This window comes from Callionymus lyra, chromosome 17 (assembly GCF_982586985.1).
Source record: "Callionymus lyra chromosome 17, fCalLyr1.hap1.1, whole genome shotgun sequence".
Taxonomy (NCBI): domain Eukaryota; kingdom Metazoa; phylum Chordata; class Actinopteri; order Syngnathiformes; family Callionymidae; genus Callionymus; species Callionymus lyra.
In genome coordinates, this window is record NC_141834.1 from 24,566,158 (window position 1) to 24,591,202 (window position 25,045).

The 25,045-nt window shown below is 42.3% G+C and overlaps 2 protein-coding genes across 5 annotated transcripts in view; both read right to left on the reverse strand.

Annotated features, from left to right (window-relative positions):
- Nucleotides 1-4,787, reverse strand: part of LOC148063103 (calsyntenin-3) — a 74,574-nt gene extending 69,787 nt beyond the window's left edge. Inside the window, exon 1 of the mRNA XM_087812938.1 lies at nt 4,629-4,787. The gene's annotated coding sequence lies outside the window, so the exon portion shown is untranslated. The remainder of the gene's footprint in view (nt 1-4,628) is intronic.
- A 5,184-nt stretch (nt 4,788-9,971) lies between these two features.
- Nucleotides 9,972-25,005, reverse strand: lpcat3 (lysophosphatidylcholine acyltransferase 3). Of its 4 annotated transcripts, none has more exons than XR_015713617.1 (14): nt 24,884-25,005; nt 23,586-23,693; nt 22,587-22,693; nt 17,888-17,981; nt 17,788-17,825; nt 17,113-17,291; nt 16,947-17,055; nt 16,801-16,887; nt 16,573-16,736; nt 11,095-11,242; nt 10,888-11,043; nt 10,700-10,824; nt 10,434-10,497; nt 9,972-10,325 (listed from the first exon to the last, which is right to left on the reverse strand). XR_015713617.1 is itself a non-coding variant. In XM_087812627.1 (13 exons), exons 1-12 carry the CDS (start codon nt 24,966-24,968, stop codon nt 10,705-10,707), a joined length of 1,395 nt encoding a protein of 464 aa, XP_087668753.1. In that variant the 5' UTR covers nt 24,969-25,005; the 3' UTR covers nt 9,972-10,497; nt 10,700-10,704. The 4 variants fall into 4 exon arrangements, 2 of the variants coding, with proteins under 2 accessions (XP_087668753.1, XP_087668754.1); XR_015713618.1 differs by having other exon boundaries at nt 10,696-10,824; XM_087812627.1 differs by having other exon boundaries at nt 9,972-10,497.
- Between the last annotated feature and the right edge of the window lie 40 nt (nt 25,006-25,045).

Consider the following 25,045-nt stretch of genomic DNA (forward strand, 5'->3'; position numbering starts at 1 on the left):
ATGGTTAATATCAGTAAAGATAGTTAATATTAGTAAAGATGGTTAATATCAGTAAAGATGGTTAATATCAGTAAAGACAGTTAATATCAGTGAAGACGGTTAAAATCAGTAAAGATAGTTAATATTAGTAAAGATGGTTAATATCAGTAAAGACGGTTAATATCAGTGAAGACGGTTAAAATCAGTAAAGATGGTTAATATTAGTAAAGACGGTTAATATCAGTGAAGACGGTTAAAATCAGTAAAGATAGTTAATATTAGTAATGATAGTTAATATCAGTAAAGATGGTTAATATCAGTAAAGATAGTTAATATTAGTAAAGATAGTTAATATCAGTAAAGATAGTTAACATCAGTAAAGATAGTTATATTAGTAAAGATGGTTAATATCAGTAAAGATGGTTAATATCAGTAAAGATGGTTAATATCAGTAAAGACGGTTAATATCATTGAAGATGGTTAATATTAGTAAAGACGGTTAATATCAGTAAAGATAGTTAATATTAGTAAAGATAGTTAATATCAGTAAAGATAGTTAACATCAGTAAAGATAGTTATATTAGAAAAGATGGTTAATATCAGTAAAGATGGTTAATATTAGTAAAGACGGTTAATATCAGTAAAGATAGTTAACATCAGTAAAGATAGTTAATATTAGTAAAGATGGTTAATATTAGTAACGATGGTTAATATTAGTAAAGATAGTTAATATCAGTAAAGATAGTTAACATAAGTAAAGATGGTTAATATTAGTAAAGATAGTTGACATCAGTAAAGATGGTTAATATTAGTAAAGATGGTTAATATCACTAAAGATGGTTAATATTAGTAAAGATGGTTAATATCAGTAAAGATAGTTAATATTAGTAAAGATGGTTAATATCAGTTAAGATGGTTAATATCAGTAAAGACGGTTAATATCAGTGAAGACGGTTAAAATCAGTAAAGATGGTAATATTAGTAAAGACGGTTAATATCAGTGAAGATGGTTAAAATCAGTAAAGATAGTTAATATTAGTAATGATAGTTAATATCAGTAAAGATGGTTAATATCAGTAAAGATGGTTAATATCAGTAAAGACGGTTAATATCATTGAAGATGGTTAATATTAGTAAAGACGGTTAATATCAGTAAAGATAGTTAATATTAGTCAAGATAGTTAATATCAGTAAAGATAGTTAACATCAGTAAAGATAGTTATATTAGTAAAGATGGTTAATATCAGTAAAGATGGTTAATATTAGTAAAGATAGTTAATATCAGTAAAGATGGTTAATATTAGTAAAGATATTTAATATCAGCAAAGATAATTAATATTAGTAAAGATGGTTAATATCAGTAAAGATGGTTAATATTAGTAAAGATAGTTAATATCAGTAAAGATGGTTAATATTAGTAAAGATGGTTAATATCAGTAAAGATGGTTAATATTAGTAAAGATAGTTAATATCAGTAAAGATGGTTAATATTAGTAAAGATAGTTAATATCAGTAAAGATGGTTAATATTAGTAAAGATAGTTAATATCAGTAAAGATGGTTAATATTAGTAAAGATGGTTAATATCAGTAAAGACGGTTAATATCAGTGAAGACGGTTAATATCAGTAAAGATAGTTAATATTAGTAAAGATAGTTAATATCAGTAAAGATAGTTAACATCAGTAAAGATAGTTATATTAGTAAAGATGGTTAATATCAGTAAAGATAGTTAATATCAGTAAAGATAGTTAACATCAGTAAAGATAGTTATATTAGTAAAGATGGTTAATATCAGTAAAGATGGTTAATATTAGTAAAGATAGTTAATATCAGTAAAGATGGTTAATATTAGTAAAGACGGTTAATATCAGTGAAGACGGTTAATATCAGTAAAGATAGTTAATATTAGTAAAGACGGTTAATATCAGTGAAGACGGTTAATATCAGTGAAGATAGTTAATATCAGTAAAGATAGTTAATATTAGTAAAGACGGTTAATATCAGTGAAGACGGTTAATATCAGTAAAGATAGTTAATATCAGTAAAGATGGTTAATATCAGTAAAGACGGTTAATATCAGTAAAGATGGTTAATATCAGTAAAGATGGTTAATATCAGTTAAGATGGTTAATATCAGTAAAGATGGTTAATATCAGTAAAGACGGTTAATATCAGTAAAGACGGTTAATATCAGTAAAGATGGTTAATATCAGTAAAGATGGTTAATATCAGTTAAGATGGTTAATATCAGTAAAGATGGTTAATATCAGTAAAGACGGTTAATATCAGTAAAGACGGTTAATATCAGTAAAGATGGTTAATATCAGTAAAGATGGTTAATATTAGTAAAGATGGTTAATATCAGTAAAGACGGTTAATATCAGTGAAGACGGTTAATATCAGTAAAGATAGTTAATATTAGTAAAGATAGTTAATATCAGTAAAGATAGTTAACATCAGTAAAGATAGTTATATTAGTAAAGATGGTTAATATCAGTAAAGATAGTTAATATCAGTAAAGATAGTTAACATCAGTAAAGATAGTTATATTAGTAAAGATGGTTAATATCAGTAAAGATGGTTAATATTAGTAAAGATAGTTAATATCAGTAAAGATGGTTAATATTAGTAAAGACGGTTAATATCAGTGAAGACGGTTAATATCAGTAAAGATAGTTAATATTAGTAAAGACGGTTAATATCAGTGAAGACGGTTAATATCAGTGAAGATAGTTAATATCAGTAAAGATAGTTAATATTAGTAAAGACGGTTAATATCAGTGAAGACGGTTAATATCAGTAAAGATAGTTAATATCAGTAAAGATGGTTAATATCAGTAAAGACGGTTAATATCAGTAAAGATGGTTAATATCAGTAAAGATGGTTAATATCAGTTAAGATGGTTAATATCAGTTAAGATGGTTAATATCAGTAAAGACGGTTAATATCAGTAAAGACGGTTAATATCAGTAAAGATGGTTAATATCAGTAAAGATGGTTAATATCAGTTAAGATGGTTAATATCAGTAAAGATGGTTAATATCAGTAAAGACGGTTAATATCAGTAAAGACGGTTAATATCAGTAAAGATGGTTAATATCAGTAAAGATGGTTAATATTAGTAAAGATGGTTAATATCAGTAAAGATGGTTAATATTAGTAAAGATGGTTAATATTAGTAAAGACGGTTAATATTAGTAAAGATGGTTAATATTAGTAAAGATGGTTAATATCAGTAAAGATGGTTAATATCAGTTAAGATGGTTAATATCAGTAAAGATGGTTAATATCAGTAAAGACGGTTAATATCAGTAAAGACGGTTAATATCAGTAAAGATGGTTAATATCAGTAAAGATGGTTAATATTAGTAAAGATGGTTAATATCAGTAAAGATGGTTAATATTAGTAAAGATGGTTAATATTAGTAAAGACGGTTAATATTAGTAAAGATGGTTAATATTAGTAAAGATGGTTAATATCAGTAAAGATGGTTAATATTAGTAAAGATGGTTAATATCAGAAAAGATGGTTAATATCAGTAAAGATGGTTAATATTAGTAAAGATGCTTAATATCAGTAAAGATGGTTATTATTAGTAAAGATGGTTAATATTAGTAAAGATGGTTAATATCAGTAAAGATGGTTAATATCAGTAAAGATGGTTAATATAAGTAAAGATGGTTAATATTAGTAAAGATGGTTAATATCAGTAAAGATAGTTAATAATAGTAAAGATAGTTAACATAAGTAAAGATAGTTAATATCACTAAAGATGGTTAATATTAGTAAAGATAGTTAATATTAGTAAAGATAGTTAATATTAGTAAAGATGGTTAATATTAGTAAAGATGGTTAATATCAGTAAAGATTGTTAATGTCAGTAAAGATGGTTAATATCAGTAAAGATAGTTAATATTAGTAAAGATAGTTAATATCAGTAAAGATAGTTAATATCAGTAAAGATGGTTAATATCAGTAAAGATGGTTAATATTAGTAAAGATAGTTAATATTAGTAAAGATAGTTAATATCAGTAAAGATAATTAATATCAGTAACGATGGTTAATATTAGTAAAGATAGTTAATATTAGTAAAGATAGTTAATATCAGTAAAGATGGTTAATATCAGTAAAGATGGTTAATATCAGTAAAGATGGTTAATATCAGTAAAGATAGTTAACATAAGTAAAGATAGTTAATATCAGTAAAGATGGTTAATATCAGTAAAGATGGTTAATATCAGTAAAGATGGTTAATATCAGTAAAGATAGTTAACATAAGTAAAGATAGTTAATATCAGTAAAGATGGTTAATATCAGTAAAGATAGTTAACATAAGTAAAGATAGTTAATATCAGTAAAGATGGTTAATATTAGTAAAGATGGTAAAACACGCTGGTGAAAGGCTGGAAAGCAAGATGGAGTGATGATGATGATGATGATGATGATGATGATGATGATGATGAAGATGATGATGATGGTCCAGGATCCTCAAACACCTCCTGACGTGACTCTGCTGCGCACGAGAGTCGAACATATTGTCAGGTTCTGGTTCTGGTCCAGAACACGGTGCGTCAGCCACAGGCCTCATGTTACGACACGTCGACACACGGATGAAGGTTGGATGCGGTGAAGATGGACGTGTTACCTGCTCTGGTCCTCCAGCCCCGCGTCACGACACAGAAGCTCCGCGGATCACGAGCCGGTGGGTCGACGGAGGAGTCAGAAGAGGAGTCAGAAGAGGAGTCAGAAGAGGAGTCGCTGAGGAGTCGCTGAGGAGGTGCAGAGAGAAGATGTCCTTGTTGTCGGAGTACGAGCAGAGATGCTGACGTCACCTCCCTCTCCTCTGGCCCCGCCCACACTGCGTCCTTCAGCCCTGACTGATGTATTTTTATCATCAATTTAATCTTCATTACTATCATTATCATCACTATTATTAATAATCATTATATTAAAAATAATGACGGCGATGATAATAGTTATTAATATAATAATGATTATTAATAATATAATCATTATTATATTATTAATAATGACTGCGATGATAATAGTTATTAATATAATAATGATTATTAATAATATAATCATTATTATATTAATAATAATGACTGCGATGATAATAGTTATTATTATAATAATGATTATTAATAATATAATCATTATTATATTATTAATAATGACTGCGATGATAATAGTTATTATTATAATAATGATTATTAATAATATAATCATTATTATATTATTAATAATGACTGCGATGATAATAGTTATTAATATAATAATGATTATTAATAATAAAATCATTATTATATTATTAATAATGACTGCGATGATAATAGTTATTAATAAAATAATGATTAATAATATAATGATTATTATATTAAAAATAATGATTATTAATCAAATAATAACTCCTCATCATTACTATGGTTAATGTTTGTCCCTCAGGAGGTGGACTCCAGCTGTGAGGAGCCTCAGAGATGCTTTGACACCACGGACTGGGACGTGAAGTCTCATGAGGACATCGAGGGTCAGACACACCATGAGATTCTTTAAGTTCCTGCTAAGACTGTGACCCTAATAATAACCCGTGGGTAACAAAGGAGGTCAAGGTCCTGAACTGTCAGGAGCAGAGACGCCAGTGAACCTGCTTCACGTCCCTCCAGGTAGGACTGGTCTAGAGGCTGCTGGTCCTGACAAGTGTCTCCTCGACTGCTAAACACCTGCTGAACTAGCTGAGCCGCTCATGTCTTCAACTAGGCTGGTCCTCAAACTTCTCAGGCCACACGTCCAGCACAAGACCCCCTGCAGTTTGTCTACCGGCCAGCAGTTGGTGTAGAAGATCCTTCACCTCCTGCATCTACTCCCACCTGGATAAAGGAAGCGCTTCATTGAGGATCCTGTTCCTGGACTTTTCTAGTGCCTTCAACACCATCCAGTCACTCTGCTGCAGGACAAACTGACACATGTGGACCCTGGTCTGGTCTCCTGGATCTTGGACTATCTCACCGATGGACACAGTGTGTCAGGCTGAAGGACATCAAGGCTGACACTGTGGTGTGCAGGAGCACCTCAGGGGACAGAACCGGCCCCTCTTCACCATCTACACTTGTGTTTATGTGTTTATGTCTGAGTTTAAGGATGATTTTATGTTTATCTTTGAACTTTGTTCTTTATCTTTAGATTGTGTCGTCTTGAACTTTGTTCTTATTGAACTTTGTTCTTGTTTCATGAATCTATCGTGAGCTGGAAAATCTATTTCCTGAAGCACCTGACGATCAATAAAGTTGATCTGAGCTCAATATTGAATCAATAATTCTTGTGTTATTTAATTCAAGTGACTTCATCTGTGTTTGACTCTCAGGGTCGTTGACCCTTCATGCTCTTCTTCAGGTGTAACTTCAGGGTCGTCAACCCTTCACGCTCTTCTTCAGGTGTAACTTCAGGGTCGTCGACCCTTCATGCTCTTCTTCAGGTGTAACTTCAGGGTCGTCGACCCTTCATGCTCTTCTTCAGGTGTAACTTCAGGGTCGTCGACCCTTCATGCTCTTCTTCAGGTGTAACTTCAGGGTCGTCAACCCTTCACGCTCTTCTTCAGGTGTAACTTCAGGGTCGTCAACCCTTCATGCTCTTCTTCAGGTGTAACTTCAGGGTCGTCAACCCTTCACGCTCTTCTTCAGGTGTAACTTCAGGGTCGTCAACCCTTCATGCTCTTCTTCAGGTGTAACTTCAGGGTCGTCAACCCTTCACGCTCTTCTTCAGGTGTAACTTCAGGGTCGTCGACCCTTCATGCTCTTCTTCAGGTGTAACTTCAGGGTCGTCAACCCTTCATGCTCTTCTTCAGGTGTAACTTCAGGGTCGTCGACCCTTCATGCTCTTCTTCAGGTGTAACTTCAGGGTCGTCAACCCTTCATGCTCTTCTTCAGGTGTAACTTCAGGGTCGTCAACCCTTCACGCTCTTCTTCAGGTGTAACTTCAGGGTCGTCGACCCTTCATGCTCTTCTTCAGGTGTAACTTCAGGGTCGTCGACCCTTCATGCTCTTCTTCAGGTGTAACTTCAGGGTCGTTGACCCTTCACGCTCTTCTTCAGGTGTAACTTCAGGGTCGTCAACCCTTCACGCTCTTCTTCAGGTGTAACTTCAGGGTCGTCGACCCTTCATGCTCTTCTTCAGGTGTAACTTCAGGGTCGTCAACCCTTCACGCTCTTCTTCAGGTGTAACTTCAGGGTCGTCGACCCTTCATGCTCTTCTTCAGGTGTAACTTCAGGGTCGTCGACCCTTCATGCTCTTCTTCAGGTGTAACTTCAGGGTCGTCGACCCTTCATGCTCTTCTTCAGGTGTAACTTCAGGGTCGTCAACCCTTCACGCTCTTCTTCAGGTGTAACTTCAGGGTCGTCGACCCTTCATGCTCTTCTTCAGGTGTAACTTCAGGGTCGTCGACCCTTCACGCTCTTCTTCAGGTGTAACTTCAGGGTCATCAACCCTTCATGCTCTTCTTCAGGTGTAACTTCAGGGTCGTCGACCCTTCATGCTCTTCTTCAGGTGTAACTTCAGGGTCGTCAACCCTTCACGCTCTTCTTCAGGTGTAACTTCAGGGTCGTCGACCCTTCATGCTCTTCTTCAGGTGTAACTTCAGGGTCGTCGACCCTTCATGAAACCCTCCTCTTGCTCAGATGACGTCCTTCCTTGTAGGCTTTTTATCAAAGTATTTGATGTAATTGACCCCTGAGTTACCAATATGGTGAACCTCTCCCTTTCCACAGGGGTTTTTAATGCATTTAAACCATTGTGGAGCCTCTGCTCAAAAAACCAGGCTTAGACCCAACTGACCTCAGTAATTTCAGGCCTATTTCTAAGCTCCCTTTCTTGTCCAAGATCTTGGAGAAGGTTGTGTCTGAGCAGCTGTTCCTGGATCAGAGCGACATCCATGAGAAGTTTCAGTCTGGCTTCTGTAAACATCTACGGAGACAGTCTTACTGAAGGTGTCCAGTGACATCATGATGTTCTGGTTCTGTTGGATCTGTCCTCAGCCTTTGACACAGTTGAACCAGATCCTGCTGAGAAGACTGAGGGATGAAGACTGTCTGGGTCTGTGTTAGAATGGTTCTCATCTTACCTTTCTGGGCGCAGTTTTAGTGTATCTGTCAATCAAATGAGGTCTGAATCGGCAGATCTGTTGTGTGGAGTCCCTCAAGGTTCTGTTCTGGGTCCTTTATTGTTTTTGCTGTACTTGATTCCCCTCGGTAAAATCATTCAGAGATTTCCAGATGTTTCTTATCACATGTTTGCTGATGACATCCAGCTCTACTGCTCTGTTGATCAACTGATCAGAGGCTGAACTTAGTCAATAGTTGCTAGAAATCAAACAATGAGTGAAAACACTTTACAGCTAAATGTGGACAAAACTGAAACTCTGGTGATTGTTGATGATAAGATTCCAGGGTTGAGTCAGTACTTGAGTGACTTATGTCAGTCTGTCAAACTGAGCCTGAGAAACCTGGGTGTTGTATTTGATAAAGACATGTCTCTTGTTCAACACTGAAGAAAACTGACCAGAAACTGTTTCCTTCAACTGAGAAAAATCTCTAAACTTAGGAAAATGTTGTCGGAACATGATCTGGATCTTATAATCCATGTGTTTGTTTCTTCTCGTCTGGACTATTGTAACAGTTTGTTTTCATGTCTTAACAAGAAGGATCGTCTCGTCTGCAGTTGATTCAGAATTCTGAGCCGCTCTAGTAGAAGAACTCACATTTCTCCTTCAAACTCTTCACTGGCTTCCAGTTTCTTTCAGGATCAACTTTAAAATTCTGGTTCTTACTTTCAGATCTATTCATGGTCAGACCTTCAGGATCTGATCCAGACTTACACCCCAGCTCGGGCTCTGGGGTCTGTGGATCAGAATCTACTTATGGTTCCACGCACACGACTCAGGACCAGAGGAGAGAAATCTTTTCAGGCTGTTGCTCCTAAGCTTTGGAACCATCTTCTGTCTCTTTGCGCTTGATGATCTACTGACTCCTTCAAGAAACATGTGTGTTTGATGATCTACTGACTCCTTCAAGAAACATGTGTTTGATGATCTACTGACTCCTTCAAGAACCATCTATGTTTGATGATCTACTGACTCCTTCAAGAAACATGTGTGTTTGATGATCTACTGACTCCTTCAAGAAACATGTGTGTTTGATGATCTACTGACTCCTTCAAGAAACATGTGTGTTTGATGATCTACTGACTCCTTCAAGAAACATCTGTGTTTGATGATCTACTGACTCCTTCAAGAAACATGTGTGTTTGATGATCTACTGACTCCTTCAAGAAACATCTGTGTTTGATGATCTACTGACTCCTTCAAGAAACATCTGTGTTTGATGATCTACTGACTCCTTCAAGAAACATGTGTGTTTGATGATCTACTGACTCCTTCAAGAAACATCTGTGTTTGATGATCTACTGACTCCTTCAAGAAACATCTGTGTTTGATGATCTACTGACTCCTTCAAGAAACATCTGTGTTTGATGATCTACTGACTCCTTCAAGAAACATCTGTGTTTGATGATCTACTGACTCCTTCAAGAAACATGTGTTTGATGATCTACTGACTCCTTCAAGAAACATCTGTGTTTGATGATCTACTGACTCCTTCAAGAAACATCTGTGTTTGATGATCTACTGACTCCTTCAAGAAACATCTGTGTTTGATGATCTACTGACTCCTTCAAGAAACATCTGTGTTTGATGATCTACTGACTCCTTCAAGAAACATCTTAAGACGTTTCTATTTGTTCAGGCTTTTCCTTGAATTTCTGGAACTCCTGTGTTGTTATCAGTTTTATCTTGATCTTTAAAGTATAAACTTTATTGAATATTGTTTTGATTGTTTAAGTTCTTTGTGACCCTGGTCTGGAAAAGCGCTGTATAAATAAATATTACTTACTTACTTCTTCAGTAACTTACTGTAACTTGAGTTCAAGGGTCGACACAGACGCTGAGAAAAGACTTTTATAAACTACGGATCAGAGACGAACAGGAAACAAACAACATCTTCATCAAATGTTTACAAAGCTACAAAATCTTTTGTCCACAAAAGCGTTTATAAAAGCGTCTCTGGAGAAACATTCGTGGACACAAGGCCATGATCTGTGGCGGCGCCGCTCGGACCCGAGACGCCTGCTCGGACCCGCGGGACCACAAGAGTCTCAGCAACACACACGTGCGAGTCAGAGACTCACAAACGCGTGGAGTGACAGCATATCAAGTTCAGCAGGTGAGTCTCGTCAGAGAAAACAGGAAATGGCCCCTGATTGGCTCACAACACCTGGTGTGGCACGACGGTCATTTCCTGTAAACACGTTTAGAAACCAATCCAACGTTAAAACACAAAAATATAGAGATTTATTTTTTACATGGACATTTTTATATATATATAGATATATATATATTATCTCACTAAAGGCCGTAAAAATAGTTTCCAGTCCTTGAGAGTCACAGTTCCCTTCATCGTCACCTTTGACCTGCAAACAAAAGAACGATTCAAATAGGGTCAAAGGTCACTCCCTGTGAGAGAAACAGATTTATGTGAAGTGAGAGAAATATCAAAGCATTAAGAAACATTTAAATCAGAACAACTGGAGTCCAGATGTGTTCATCAAGGTCAAAGGTCAAAAAGAGAGGATTGTGGCGTTCCTGCTCCAGACTGTCAATCAACTCACGTACGGCCTTCAATCCTCCTTCGTCGGGCTGCACTGGCGTCTCGGCACCAGCAGGCGGCGCAAGTATGGCAGGACGAGGAGCGACAGCAGGAAGAAGACGTGACCACAGAAGTAGACGCTGGAGTAGACCTGGAGACCGAAGGCAGGCTCAGGTGACGCGTGACCTTCACAGGTGAACCCTCGTGACCTCACCTGCAGCCACTTGTCGTAGGTGAAGAGGCAGAAGGGCACGAGAGAGTAGCCCATGAACAGCCAGTGGATCAGCTGCTGCACCACATAGATGAGCGGGTAGAGGGCGCTGTTGGCCAGTCTGGTCAACGCTGGACTGTCCTTCACGAGACTCTGAGCCTGAAACACGCAGCTTCAGACGAGAAGACGCCGCCGATCATGGGTCTGTACCTGTCGCTCCACGATGATGATGAGGTACTCCATGGAGAAGCACATGAAGTACCCGGAGTGGAGTCCGTGCCAGATGGACAGGAAGAGCAGCGTCGTGACGTGAGACATGGTCTTGTTGCCCAAGAACTTCAGGCGCTTGAAGACGTGTCTGCAGGCACGATGAAGATGCTAAGTAACCATGGCGACCATCAAGGCTATCATTTCATGATTGCAACATGAGAGGTCAGACTGTCACAAGTGTCACCATGACAACATGAGGTCAGACTGTGACGAGTGTCACCATGACAACATGAGAGGTCAGACTGTGACGAGTGTCACCATGACAACATGAGAGGTCAGACCTTCACGAGTGTCACCATGACAACATGAGAGGTCAGACTTTCACGAGTGTCACCATGACAACATGAGGTCAGACTGTGACGAGTGTCACCATGACAACATGAGAGGTCAGACTTTCACGAGTGTCACCATGACAACATGAGAGGTCAGACTGTCACGAGTGTCACCATGACAACATGAGAGGTCAGACTTTCACGAGTGTCACCATGACAACATGAGGTCAGACTGTGACGAGTGTCACCATGACAACATGAGAGGTCAGACTGTGACGAGTGTCACCATGACAACATGAGAGGTCAGACTGTCACGAGTGTCACCATGACAACATGAGAGGTCAGACTTTCACGAGTGTCACCATGACAACATGAGGTCAGACTGTGACGAGTGTCACCATGACAACATGAGAGGTCAGACTGTCACGAGTGTCACCATGACAACATGAGAGGTCAGACTGTCACGAGTGTCACCATGACAACATGAGAGGTCAGACTTTCACGAGTGTCACCATGACAACATGAGAGGTCAGACTTTCACGAGTGTCACCATGACAACATGAAAGGTCAGACTTTCACGAGTGTCACCATGACAACATGAGAGGTCAGACTGTCACGAGTGTCACCATGACGACATGAGGTCAGACTGTCACGAGTGTCACCATGACAACATGAGGTCAGACTGTCACGAGTGTCACCATGACAACATGAGGTCAGACTGTCACGTTTGTCACCGTGACAACATGAGGTCAGACTGTCACGAGTGTCACCATGACAACATGAGGTCAGACTGTCACGTTTGTCACCGTGACAACATGAGAGGTGAGACTTTCACGAGTGTCACCATGACAACATGAGAGGTCAGACTTTCACGAGTGTCACCATGACAACATGAGGTCAGACTGTCACGTGTGTCACCGTGACAACATGAGAGGTCAGACTGTCACGAGTGTCACCGTGACAACATGAGAGGTCAGACTTTCACGAGTGTCACTGTGACAACATGAGAGGTCAGACTTATACGAGTGTCACCGTGACAACATGAGAGGTCAGACTGTCACGAGTGTCACCATGACAACATGAGAGGTCAGATATTCACGAGTGTCACCGTGACAACATGAGAGGTCAGACTTTCACGAGTGTCACCGTGACAACATGAGGTCAGACTGTCACGTGTGTCACCGTGACAACATGAGAGGTCAGACTGTCACGAGTGTCACCGTGACAACATGAGAGGTCAGACTGTCACGAGTGTCACCATGACAACATGAGAGGTCAGACTTTCACGAGTGTCACTGTGACAACATGAGAGGTCAGACTTATACGAGTGTCACCGTGACAACATGAGAGGTCAGACTGTCACGAGTGTCACCATGACAACATGAGAGGTCAGATATTCACGAGTGTCACCGTGACAACATGAGAGGTCAGACTTTCACGAGTGTCACCGTGACAACATGAGGTCAGACTGTCACGTGTGTCACCGTGACAACATGAGAGGTCAGACTATCACGAGTGTCACCGTGACAACATGAGAGGTCAGACTTTCACGAGTGTCACCGTGACAACATGAGAGGTCAGACTTTCACAAGTGTCACCATGACAACATGAGAGGTCAGACTGTCACGAGTGTCACCATGACAACATGAGGTCAGACTTTCACGAGTGTCACCATGACAACATGAGAGGTCAGACTTTCACGAGTGTCACCGTGACAACATGAGAGGTCAGACTTTCACGAGTGTCACCGTGACAACATGAGAGGTCAGACTTTCACGAGTGTCAGCATGACAACATGAGAGGTCAGACTTTCACGAGTGTCACCATGACAACATGAGAGGTCAGACTTTCACGAATGTCACCATGACAACATGAGAGGTCAGACTGTCACGAGTGTCACCATGACAACATGAGAGGTCAGACTTTCACGAGTGTCACTGTGACAACATGAGAGGTCAGACTTATACGAGTGTCACCGTGACAACATGAGAGGTCAGACTGTCACGAGTGTCACCATGACAACATGAGAGGTCAGATATTCACGAGTGTCACCGTGACAACATGAGAGGTCAGACTTTCACGAGTGTCACCGTGACAACATGAGGTCAGACTGTCACGTGTGTCACCGTGACAACATGAGAGGTCAGACTGTCACGAGTGTCACCATGACAACATGAGAGGTCAGACTGTCACGAGTGTCACCATGACAACATGAGAGGTCAGACTTTCACGAGTGTCACTGTGACAACATGAGAGGTCAGACTTATACGAGTGTCACCGTGACAACATGAGAGGTCAGACTGTCACGAGTGTCACCATGACAACATGAGAGGTCAGATATTCACGAGTGTCACCGTGACAACATGAGAGGTCAGACTTTCACGAGTGTCACCGTGACAACATTAGGTCAGACTGTCACGTGTGTCACCGTGACAACATGAGAGGTCAGACTATCACGAGTGTCACCGTGACAACATGAGAGGTCAGACTTTCACGAGTGTCACCGTGACAACATGAGAGGTCAGACTTTCACAAGTGTCACCATGACAACATGAGAGGTCAGACTGTCACGAGTGTCACCATGACAACATGAGGTCAGACTTTCACGAGTGTCACCATGACAACATGAGAGGTCAGACTTTCACGAGTGTCACCGTGACAACATGAGAGGTCAGACTTTCACGAGTGTCACCGTGACAACATGAGAGGTCAGACTTTCACGAGTGTCAGCATGACAACATGAGAGGTCAGACTTTCACGAGTGTCACCATGACAACATGAGAGGTCAGACTTTCACGAGTGTCACCATGACAACATGAGAGGTCAGACTTTCACGAGTGTCACCATGACAACATGAGAGGTCAGACTGTCACGAGTGTCACCATGACGACATGAGGTCAGACTGTCACGTTTGTCACTGTGACAACATGAGAGGTCAGACTTTCACGAGTGTCACCATGACAACATGAGAGGTCAGACTTTCACGAGTGTCACCATGACAACATGAGGTCAGACTGTCACGTTTGTCACCGTGACAACATGAGAGGTCAGACTTTCACGAGTGTCACCATGACAACATGAGAGGTCAGACTTTCACGAGTGTCACCATGACAACATGAGGTCAGACTGTCACGTGTGTCACCGTGACAACATGAGAGGTCAGACTGTCACGAGTGTCACCATGACAACATGAGAGGTCAGACTGTCACGAGTGTCACCATGACAACATGAGAGGTCAGATATTCACGAGTGTCACCGTGACAACATGAGAGGTCAGACTTTCACGAGTGTCACCGTGACAACATGAGGTCAGACTGTCACGTGTGTCACCGTGACAACATGAGAGGTCAGACTATCACGAGTGTCACCGTGACAACATGAGAGGTCAGACTTTCACGAGTGTCAACGTGACAACATGAGAGGTCAGACTTTCACAAGTGTCACCATGACAACATGAGAGGTCAGACTGTCACGAGTGTCACCATGACAACATGAGGTCAGACTTTCACGAGTGTCACCATGACAACATGAGAGGTCAGACTTTCACGAGTGTCACCGTGACAACATGAGAGGTCAGACTTTCACGAGTGTCACCGTGACAACATGAGAGGTCAGACTTTCACGAGTGTCAGCATGACAACATGAGAGGTCAGACTTTCACGAGTGTCACCATGACAACATGAGAGGTCAGACTTTCACGAGTGTCACCATGACAACATGAGAGGTCAGACTTTCACGAGTGTCACCATGACAACATGAGAGGTCAGACTTTCACGAGTGTCACCATGACAACATGAGAGGTCAGACTGTCACGAGTGTCACCATGACGACATGAGGTCAGACTGTCACCAGTGTCACCATGGCAACATGAGAGGTCAGACTGTCACGAGTGTCACCATGACAACATGAGGTCAGACTGTCACGAGTGTCACCATGACAACATGAGGTCAGACTGTCACGTTTGTCACCGTGACAACATGAGAGGTCAGACTTTCACGAGTGTCACCATGACAACATGAGAGGTCAGACTTTCACGAGTGTCACCATGACAACATGAGAGGTCAGATATTCACGAGTGTCACCGTGACAACATGAGAGGTCAGATATTCACGAGTGTCACCGTGACAACATGAGAGGTCAGACTTTCACGAGTGTCACCGTGACAACATGAGAGGTCAGATATTCACGAGTGTCACCGTGACAACATGAGAGGTCAGATATTCACGAGTGTCACCGTGACAACATGAGAGGTCAGACTTTCACGAGTGTCACCGTGACAACATGAGAGGTCAGACTATCACGAGTGTCACCATGACAACATGAGAGGTCAGACTTTCACGAGTGTCACCATGACAACATGAGAGGTCAGACTTTCACAAGTGTCACCATGACAACATGAGAGGTCAGACTGTCACGAGTGTCACCATGACAACATGAGGTCAGACTTTCACGAGTGTCACCATGACAACATGAGAGGTCAGACTTTCACAAGTGTCACCATGACAACATGAGAGGTCAGACTGTCACGAGTGTCACCATGACAACATGAGGTCAGACTTTCACGAGTGTCACCATGACAACATGAGGTCAGACTTTCACGAGTGTCACCGTGACAACATGAGAGGTCAGACTTTCACGAGTGTCACCATGACAACATGAGAGGTCAGACTGTCACGAGTGTCACCATGACAACATGAGGTCAGACTTTCACGAGTGTCACCATGACAACATGAGAGGTCAGACTTTCACGAGTGTCACCATGACAACATGAGAGGTCAGACTTTCACGAGTGTCACCATGACAACATGAGAGGTCAGACCTTCACGAGTGTCACCATGACAACATGAGAGGTCAGACTTTCACGAGTGTCACCATGACAACATGAGAGGTCAGACTTTCACGAGTGTCACCATGACAACATGAGAGGTCAGACTTTCACGATTGTCACCGTGACAACATGAGAGGTCAGACTTTCACGAGTGTCAGCATGACAACATGAGGTCAGACTGTCACGTGTGTCACCGTGACAACATGAGAGGTCAGACTTTAACGAGTGTCACCATGACAACATGAGGTCAGACTGTCCTGATCATGTGACTCAGGCCACGCCCCTGACTCATTGACACGTCTCACAGGGTGCACTGACCTGGCGGCCCACGCGTTGGTGTTGATGTTGAAGGACATGATGGTGCCGGAGAAGAGCGGCGTGGTCTCGAACAGCCACACCTTCATGTTGGCACAGGCGTTCCACCGGTGCTTCCCGTCCAGCTCGCCGTTGTAGCCCAGGCCGGACAGGATGCAGGCGCCTTCCTGCTCACAGCAGAGTCACGACCAGTGGCTTCACCTCAGGCTTCAGGTCTTCGTCTCAACTCACCGCGATGACCCAGCAGCTCACGTACTTGTACAGGATGACCTTCACCCACAGCGAGATGAACACACAGCGGTACCAGAAGGGCTGGACCTGCGGCGGACACGAGGACACGTGGACACCTGGACCCTCGTGAAGCGGGTGCGTCTCACCTTGTACTCGTCCGTCAGCATGTAGCTCTCCGGGCACCACGGGCTGAAGGTGGCGAACATGGCGAGGCAGAGGAAGCCCAGAGCGAACCTCTTCAGGGCCGGGACGGAACTGCAGGAGACAAGAAGGTTGAGGTGGACGTCACGTCTTCACGCTGCAGTCGTGAACCTGTCAGGAGGGTGACCCGGCCGGTCCGTCAGCTGGCGAGACACCAGCCTCTGGTAGCTGCGCAGCGTGAACTGAGGTCCCACCAGGAAGCCTCCGTAGAAGTAGGAGAAGCCGCAGACCTCCAGCAGAGACGGGACCGAGCGCACAGCAGACTCCTTCTGCTCCGGGCTGAGCTCGGACTAGATCAGGACCAGACAACACGTCACTCTCTGCAGCAGCTTCAACGACCTTCAACCCCGACATCAGTGGATCGTTGTGATGTCACAGATATAGTGAAGGTTTCAGAGGTTTGTTCATTTTCATGTAGCGACTTCAGTTCAAGTCTTTATTTGAAGATTGAAACTCTATCATCTGTTCTTCACGTGGACCTTCATGACGTGACGGACGTTCAGTTTGAAGGTGTTTGATGTTTTTATGTGTTTTCTTGGACGAAGATGAAGACACTCAAGCGTCTCTACATTAAAATGAACAAACATGTTCAGATATATAATCAACATTAATCGACATGAGAACATAAGAACTAATCCTTCAGTAGGTACTCAAGTGTGAGAAGATGTTCTGAGAAGGTGTTTGATCGTCTGAAGACTTCAATCAATGGTTTGAACCGTTCACGGTCATCGACGGTTGACGTTTACTAGAGTCGCTCTGAAAGTCGAGGTCATGTGATCAACTCACCGGCTCTTTGCCTCCATCGAAGTAGTCAAATGACAAACCTGCCAACACAAGAAAGGTCAAGAGGTCAATCCCTGGACGTCAGAGGAAGAGTTGGACTCACCGATGAGCTTCAGCGTCAGGACACAGTGAGGCATCGTCCACTTGATGTCGTACTCCTCCGTGGCCGTGTAGTAGTAACCTGCCAGCAGGTAGACCTGCAGAGCAGCAGCAGGTCAGGAGTCGCTCTCAGTGTTGTCCAGGTTTAACCACCAGACTCATGAGTCACTAGTGTTGAGCTGCAGAGACTCATGAGTCACTAGTGTTGAGCTGCAGAGACTCATGAGTCACTAGTGTTGAGCTGCAGAGACTCATGAGTCACTAGTGTTGAGCTGCAGAGACTCATGAGTCACTAGTGTTGAGCTGCAGAGACTCATGAGTCACTAGTGTTGAACTACAGAGACTCATGAGTCACTAGTGTTGAACTACAGAGACTCATGAGTCACTAGTGTTGAACTACAGAGACTCATGAGTCACTAGTGTTGAACTACAGAGACTCATGAGTCACTAGTGTTGAACTACAGAGACTCATGAGTCACTAGTGTTGAACTACATTCCTCTGCGAGGTTCGGCAGCTTCTCTTCTTTGACTCCCAGTGTTGCTCAAGAGAAGTCATGAAACCAGACAAGATTGCGGCTCATGTTGATATGTTACATGTTGAGCAGGAACACGTGACTCCTGACATGTTGATATGTTACATGTTGAGAAGGAACACGTGACTCCTGACATGTTGATATGTTACATGTTGAGCAGGAACACGTGACTCCTGACATGTTGATATGTTACATGTTGAGCAGGAACACGCGACTCCTGACATGTTGATATGTTACATGTTGAGCAGGAACACGTGACTCCTGACATGTTGATATGTTACATGTTGAGCAGGAACACGTGACTCCTGACATGTTGATATGTTACATGTTGAGAAGGAACACGTGACTCCTGACATGTCGATATGTTACATGTTGAGAAGGAACACGTGACTCCTGACATGTTGATATGTTACATGTTGAGAAGGAACACGTGACTCCTGACATGTTGATATATTACATGTTGAGCAGGAACACGTGACTCCTGACATGTTGATATGTTACATGTTGAGCAGGAACACGCGACTCCTGACATGTTGATATGTTACATGTTGAGCAGGAACACGTGACTCCTGACATGTCGATATGTTACATGTTGAGCAGGAACACGTGACTCCTGACATGTTGATATGTAACATGTTGAGCAGGAACACGTGACTCCTGACATGTTGATATGTTACATGTTGAGCAGGAACACGTGACTCCTGACATGTTGATATGTTACATGTTGAGAAGGAACACGTGACTCCTGACATGTTGATATGTAACATGTTGAGCAGGAACACGTGACTCCTGACATGTTGATATGTTACATGTTGAGCAGGAACACGTGACTCCTGACATGTTGATATGTTACATGTTGAGAAGGAACACGTGACTCCGGACATGTTGATATGTTACATGTTGAGCAGGAACACGTGACTCCTGACATGTTGATATGTTACATGTTGAGCAGGAACACGCGACTCCTGACATGTTGATATGTTACATGTTGAGCAGGAACACGTGACTCCTGACATGTTGATATGTTACATGTTGAGCAGGAACACGTGACTCCTGACATGTTGATATGTTACATGTTGAGAAGGAACACGTGACTCCTGACATGTTGATATGTTACATGTTGAGCAGGAACACGTGACTCCTGACATGTTGATATGTAACATGTTGAGCAGGAACACGTGACTCCTGACATGTTGATATGTTACATGTTGAGCAGGAACACGTGACTCCTGACATGTTGATATGTTACATGTTGAGAAGGAACACGTGACTCCTGACATGTTGATATGTTACATGTTGAGCAGGAACACGTGACTCCTGACATGTTGATATGTTACATGTTGAGCAGGAACACGCGACTCCTGACATGTTGATATGTTACATGTTGAGCAGGAACACGTGACTCCTGACATGTTGATATGTTACATGTTGAGCAGGAACACGTGACTCCTGACATGTTGATATGTTACATGTTGAGCAGGAACACGTGACTCCTGACATGTCGATATGTTACATGTTGAGCAGGAACACGTGACTCCTGACATGTCGATATGTTACATGTTGAGAAGGAACACGTGACTCCTGACATGTTGATATGTAACATGTTGAGCAGGAACACGTGACTCCTGACATGTTCATATGTTACATGTTGAGCAGGAACACGTGACTCCTGACATGTTGATATGTTACATGTTGAGAAGGAACACGTGACTCCTGACATGTTGATATGTTACATGTTGAGAAGGAACACGTGACTCCTGACATGTTGATATGTTACATGTTGAGAAGGAACACGTGACTCCTGACATGTTGATATGTTACATGTTGAGCAGGAACACGTGACTCCTGACATGTTGATATGTTACATGTTGAGAAGGAACACGTGACTCCTGACATGTTGATATGTTACATGTTGAGAAGGAACACGTGACTCCTGACATGTTGATATGTTACATGTTGAGAAGGAACACGTGACTCCTGACATGTTGATATGTTACATGTTGAGCAGGAACACGTGACTCCTGACATGTTGATATGTTACATGTTGAGAAGGAACACGTGACTCCTGACATGTTGATATGTTACATGTTGAGAAGGAACACGTGACTCCTGACATGTTGATATGTTACATGTTGAGAAGGAACACGTGACTCCTGACATGTTGATATGTTACATGTTGAGCAGGAACACGTGACTCCTGACATGTTGATATGTTACATGTTGAGAAGGAACACGTGACTCCTGACATGTTGATATGTTACATGTTGAGAAGGAACACGTGACTCCTGACATGTTGATATGTTACATGTTGAGAAGGAACACGTGACTCCTGACATGTTGATATGTTACATGTTGAGCAGGAACACGTGACTCCTGACAAGTTGATATGTTACATGTTGAGAAGGAACACGTGACTCCTGACATGTTGATATGTTACATGTTGAGAAGGAACACGTGACTCCTGACATGTTGATATGTTACATGTTGAGAAGGAACACGTGACTCCTGACATGTTGATATGTTACATGTTGAGAAGGAACACGTGACTCCTGACATGTTGATATGTTACATGTTGAGCAGGAACACGTGACTCCTGACATGTTGATATGTTACATGTTGAGAAGGAACACGTGACTCCTGACATGTTGATATGTTACATGTTGAGCAGGAACACGTGACTCCTGACATGTTGATATGTTACATGTTGAGAAGGAACACGTGACTCCTGACATGTTGATATGTTACATGTTGAGAAGGAATACGTGACTCCTGACATGTTGATATGTTACATGTTGAGAAGGAACACGTGACTCCTGACATGTTGATATGTTACATGTTGAGAAGGAACACGCGACTCCTGACATGTTGATATGTTACATGTTGAGAAGGAACATGTGACTCCTGACATGTCGATATGTTACATGTTGAGCAGGAACACGTGACTCCTGACATGTCGATATGTTACATGTTGAGAAGGAACACGTGACTCCTGACATGTCGATATGTTACATGTTGAGCAGGAACACGCGACTCCTGACATGTTGATATGTTGCATGTTGAGCAGGAACACGTGACTCCTGACATGTTGATATGTTACATGTTGAGCAGGAACACGTGACTCCTGACATGTTGATATGTTACATGTTGAGCAGGAACACGTGACTCCTGACATGTTGATATGTTACATGTTGAGAAGGAACACGTGACTCCTGACATGTTGATATGTTACATGTTGAGAAGGAACACGTGACTCCTGACATGTTGATATGTTACATGTTGAGAAGGAACACGTGACTCCTGACATGTTGATATGTTACATGTTGAGCAGGAACACGTGACTCCTGACATGTTGATATGTTACATGTTGAGCAGGAACACGTGACTCCTGACATGTTGATATGTTACATGTTGAGCAGGAACACGTGACTCCTGACATGTTGATATGTTACATGTTGAGCAGGAACACGTGACTCCTGACATGTTGATATGTTACATGTTGAGAAGGAACACGTGACTCCTGACATGTTGATATATTACATGTTGAGCAGGAACACGTGACTCCTGACATGTTGATATGTTACATGTTGAGCAGGAACACGTGACTCCTGACATGTTGATATGTTACATGTTGAGCAGGAACACGCGACTCCTGACATGTTGATATATTACATGTTGAGCAGGAACACGTGACTCCTGACATGTTGATATGTTACATGTTGAGCAGGAACACGTGACTCCTGACATGTTGATATGTTACATGTTGAGCAGGAACACATGACTCCTGACATGTTGATATGTTACATGTTGAGCAGGAACACGTGACTCCTGACATGTTGATATGTTACATGTTGAGCAGGAACACGTGACTCCTGACATGTTGATATGTTACATGTTGAGCAGGAACACGTGACTCCTGACATGTTGATATGTTACATGTTGAGCAGGAACACGTGACTCCTGACATGTCGATATGTTACATGTTGAGCAGGAACACGTGACTCCTGACATGTTGATATGTTACATGTTGAGCAGGAACACGTGACTCCTGACATGTTGATATGTTACATGTTGAGAAGGAACACGTGACTCCTGACATGTTGATATGTTACATGTTGAGAAGGAACACGTGACATCTTCAATCATGGCACACGCGTGTACAAACGTTCTCACCATTTGGAAGATGAAACTGCTCAGCACGGCCGTCACCGTCCTTCCCATGAGCCTCAGCATCAAGAACTGAACCAGCACACATACTGCCGAGTGATAGATCTGAGAACCTGTAAGAGACACAGACTCAGTCCAGCGGAACCGATCAGAACCACAACAAGAGAATCCACTGCAGGGACGTGAACCATCCACGAGGAGGGAAACGGAGCAACAGACCTGCTGGAAAGTCCGAGTGCAGCCATGACGGGACAGAGAGAAGAAGACGTTAGTCACTCACGACACAGAAGGAGGTGGTCGAGCATCAGAGCCGTCACCAGGTCACACCCTCAGGAACCACCTCATGAACCCCATCATGAACCTGAACCTCAGGAACTCCATCATGAACCTGAACCTCATGAACCTGAACCTCATGAACCTGAACCTCATGAACCTGAACCTCATAACCTGAACCTCATGAACCTGAACCTCATAAACCTGAACCTCATGAACCTGAACCTCATGAACCGGAACCTCATGAACCGGAACCTCATGAACCGGAACCTCATGAACCGGAACCTCATGAACCGGAACCTCATGAACCGGAACCTCATGAACCGGAACCTCATGAACCGGAACCTCATGAACCTGAACCTCATGAACCTGAACCTCATGAACCTGAACCTCATGAAATTTTTACACAATTAATTTCAACACATTTGAAATGGTTTCAAATGTTCAATACAAACGTATTTTGATTTCTTGACACAAAACATTTTGTTCTTTAAAGTAAGATCGACGTCTTGCTGCAGTTTCCTGGTCAGTGAACGCATCACGACGTCTCTGGTCACAAGAGTTGATTGACAGTCGCTCGGATCCGAAAACTAACACAAACGTTACAAACATCAGGAAATCTTTCACGTCAACAGTTCATTTGTAAACATCGTCTTCAGTCTCACTATCCTACTCCCAACGCACTGTGTCGAGACACCACCCTCCAAAACCATGTCAATGTGGAGGTCTCACCGAAGTTGAAGGTGGCCAGAGCCAGACCAGACAGAGCGTGGAACACGTGGATGATGGGAGCAGGTCGATGGAACAGGAAGCAGCGATACACCAGCGCACACGGATACGCTGCGGGGACCAGAGAAGACAATCGAGTTATTATGAACAATATATTATATATTATATATTATATATTATATATTATATATAATATATTATAAACAATATATTATATATTATATACAATTCATCATCAGAGTCTGAGAACATAAAAAAACACACTGGAATATAAACACAAACGCTCAAAATCAACAAAACTATACTTGTCTGTCTGTCGCAATCACACGTCAGTCGCACGTCAATCACACGTCAGTCGCACGTCAGTCGCACGTCAGTCGCACGTCAATCACACGTCAATCACACGTCAGTCGCACGTCAATCACACGTCAATCACACGTCAATCACACGTCAATCACACGTCAATCACACGTCAATCACACGTCAGTCGCACGTCAATCACACGTCAATCACACGTCAATCACACGTCAATCACACGTCAATCACACGTCAGTCGCACGTCAATCACACGTCAGTCTGTCACCGATCAAACGTGTTCAATCATTCACTTGTTCCACCAACAAGCGAGAGGATCAATGAACTTCCTGCTCCTGCGGCTCCCAGTGATCGCGGCTCAGGAGAGACACTCGTGTCAAAGGTCAAAGGCCACGACGACACGTCTCCGAGCAACTGTTGGAGCGATCACGCCAGGGTCACCTCACACTCACCTTCAAAAGTATCTTCAACTAGTGTTTACAAGAACACACACCTGTGTAACGACACCTGTGATGACATCACTCATGACGTCACAGGTGTCGTCACGACAGAAGCTTCAAGGGTGGATATCATAGAACAGTACATGACGTCACGTGTTTTCTTTCACTTTAAGAGTAACATTTATGTATTAATGTAATTCGTCATCAAACCTGAGTGACGTCAGTCAGGTTGTGAGCACGCGCGCCGTGAAGGTTCGGACCCTGATAAGATCTTCAGGTCAAACTCCAGGGACTTCACTAGTTGAACATAGTGTGACGTCAGCGTCCCTCAACATGACGTACAAACACGTGTGAATGCAAGCGTGAGTGTTCTTCCGACAGGTGTGAAGCTCGACGCTCCTCTGAAGGAAACACACCTGTGCGGATCAGTTACCTGGACGTGCTAGCTTAGCCTCACAAGTCCACTTCAACCAGCGACAGAAACACGCCAACTAGCCACTAGCCACTGCAGGTCAGCCCCCGACAGCCTCAGCGGCAGCAACTCACCGATTAAAATGGATAAAATGAGCCGAACCGCCGGTTCCGAAGATCCTAAAGACTCCGACAGCTTCTCCAGTAAGGGAGCCGCCATCTTTGTTGTGGGCGGAAACGTCTGCCTCGACGGTTGAGTGAACTCTGCGAGCGACGCTCGAGCAACACCTCGAGCTT

Excerpts from the sequence above, each read along its gene's own strand:
- lpcat3 (XM_087812627.1), bottom strand. The coding sequence starts at position 24,968 with ATGGCGGCTCCCTTACTGGAGAAGCTGTCGGAGTCTTTAGGATCTTCG. Across the intron at positions 22,694-23,585 it reads TCTGGCCACCTTCAACTTCG|GTTCTCAGATCTATCACTCG; the intron begins GTGAGACCTCCA and ends TGTCTCTTACAG. Across the intron at positions 16,888-16,946 it reads TGCTGACGGACGAGTACAAG|GTCCAGCCCTTCTGGTACCG; the intron begins GTGAGACGCACC and ends TGTCCGCCGCAG.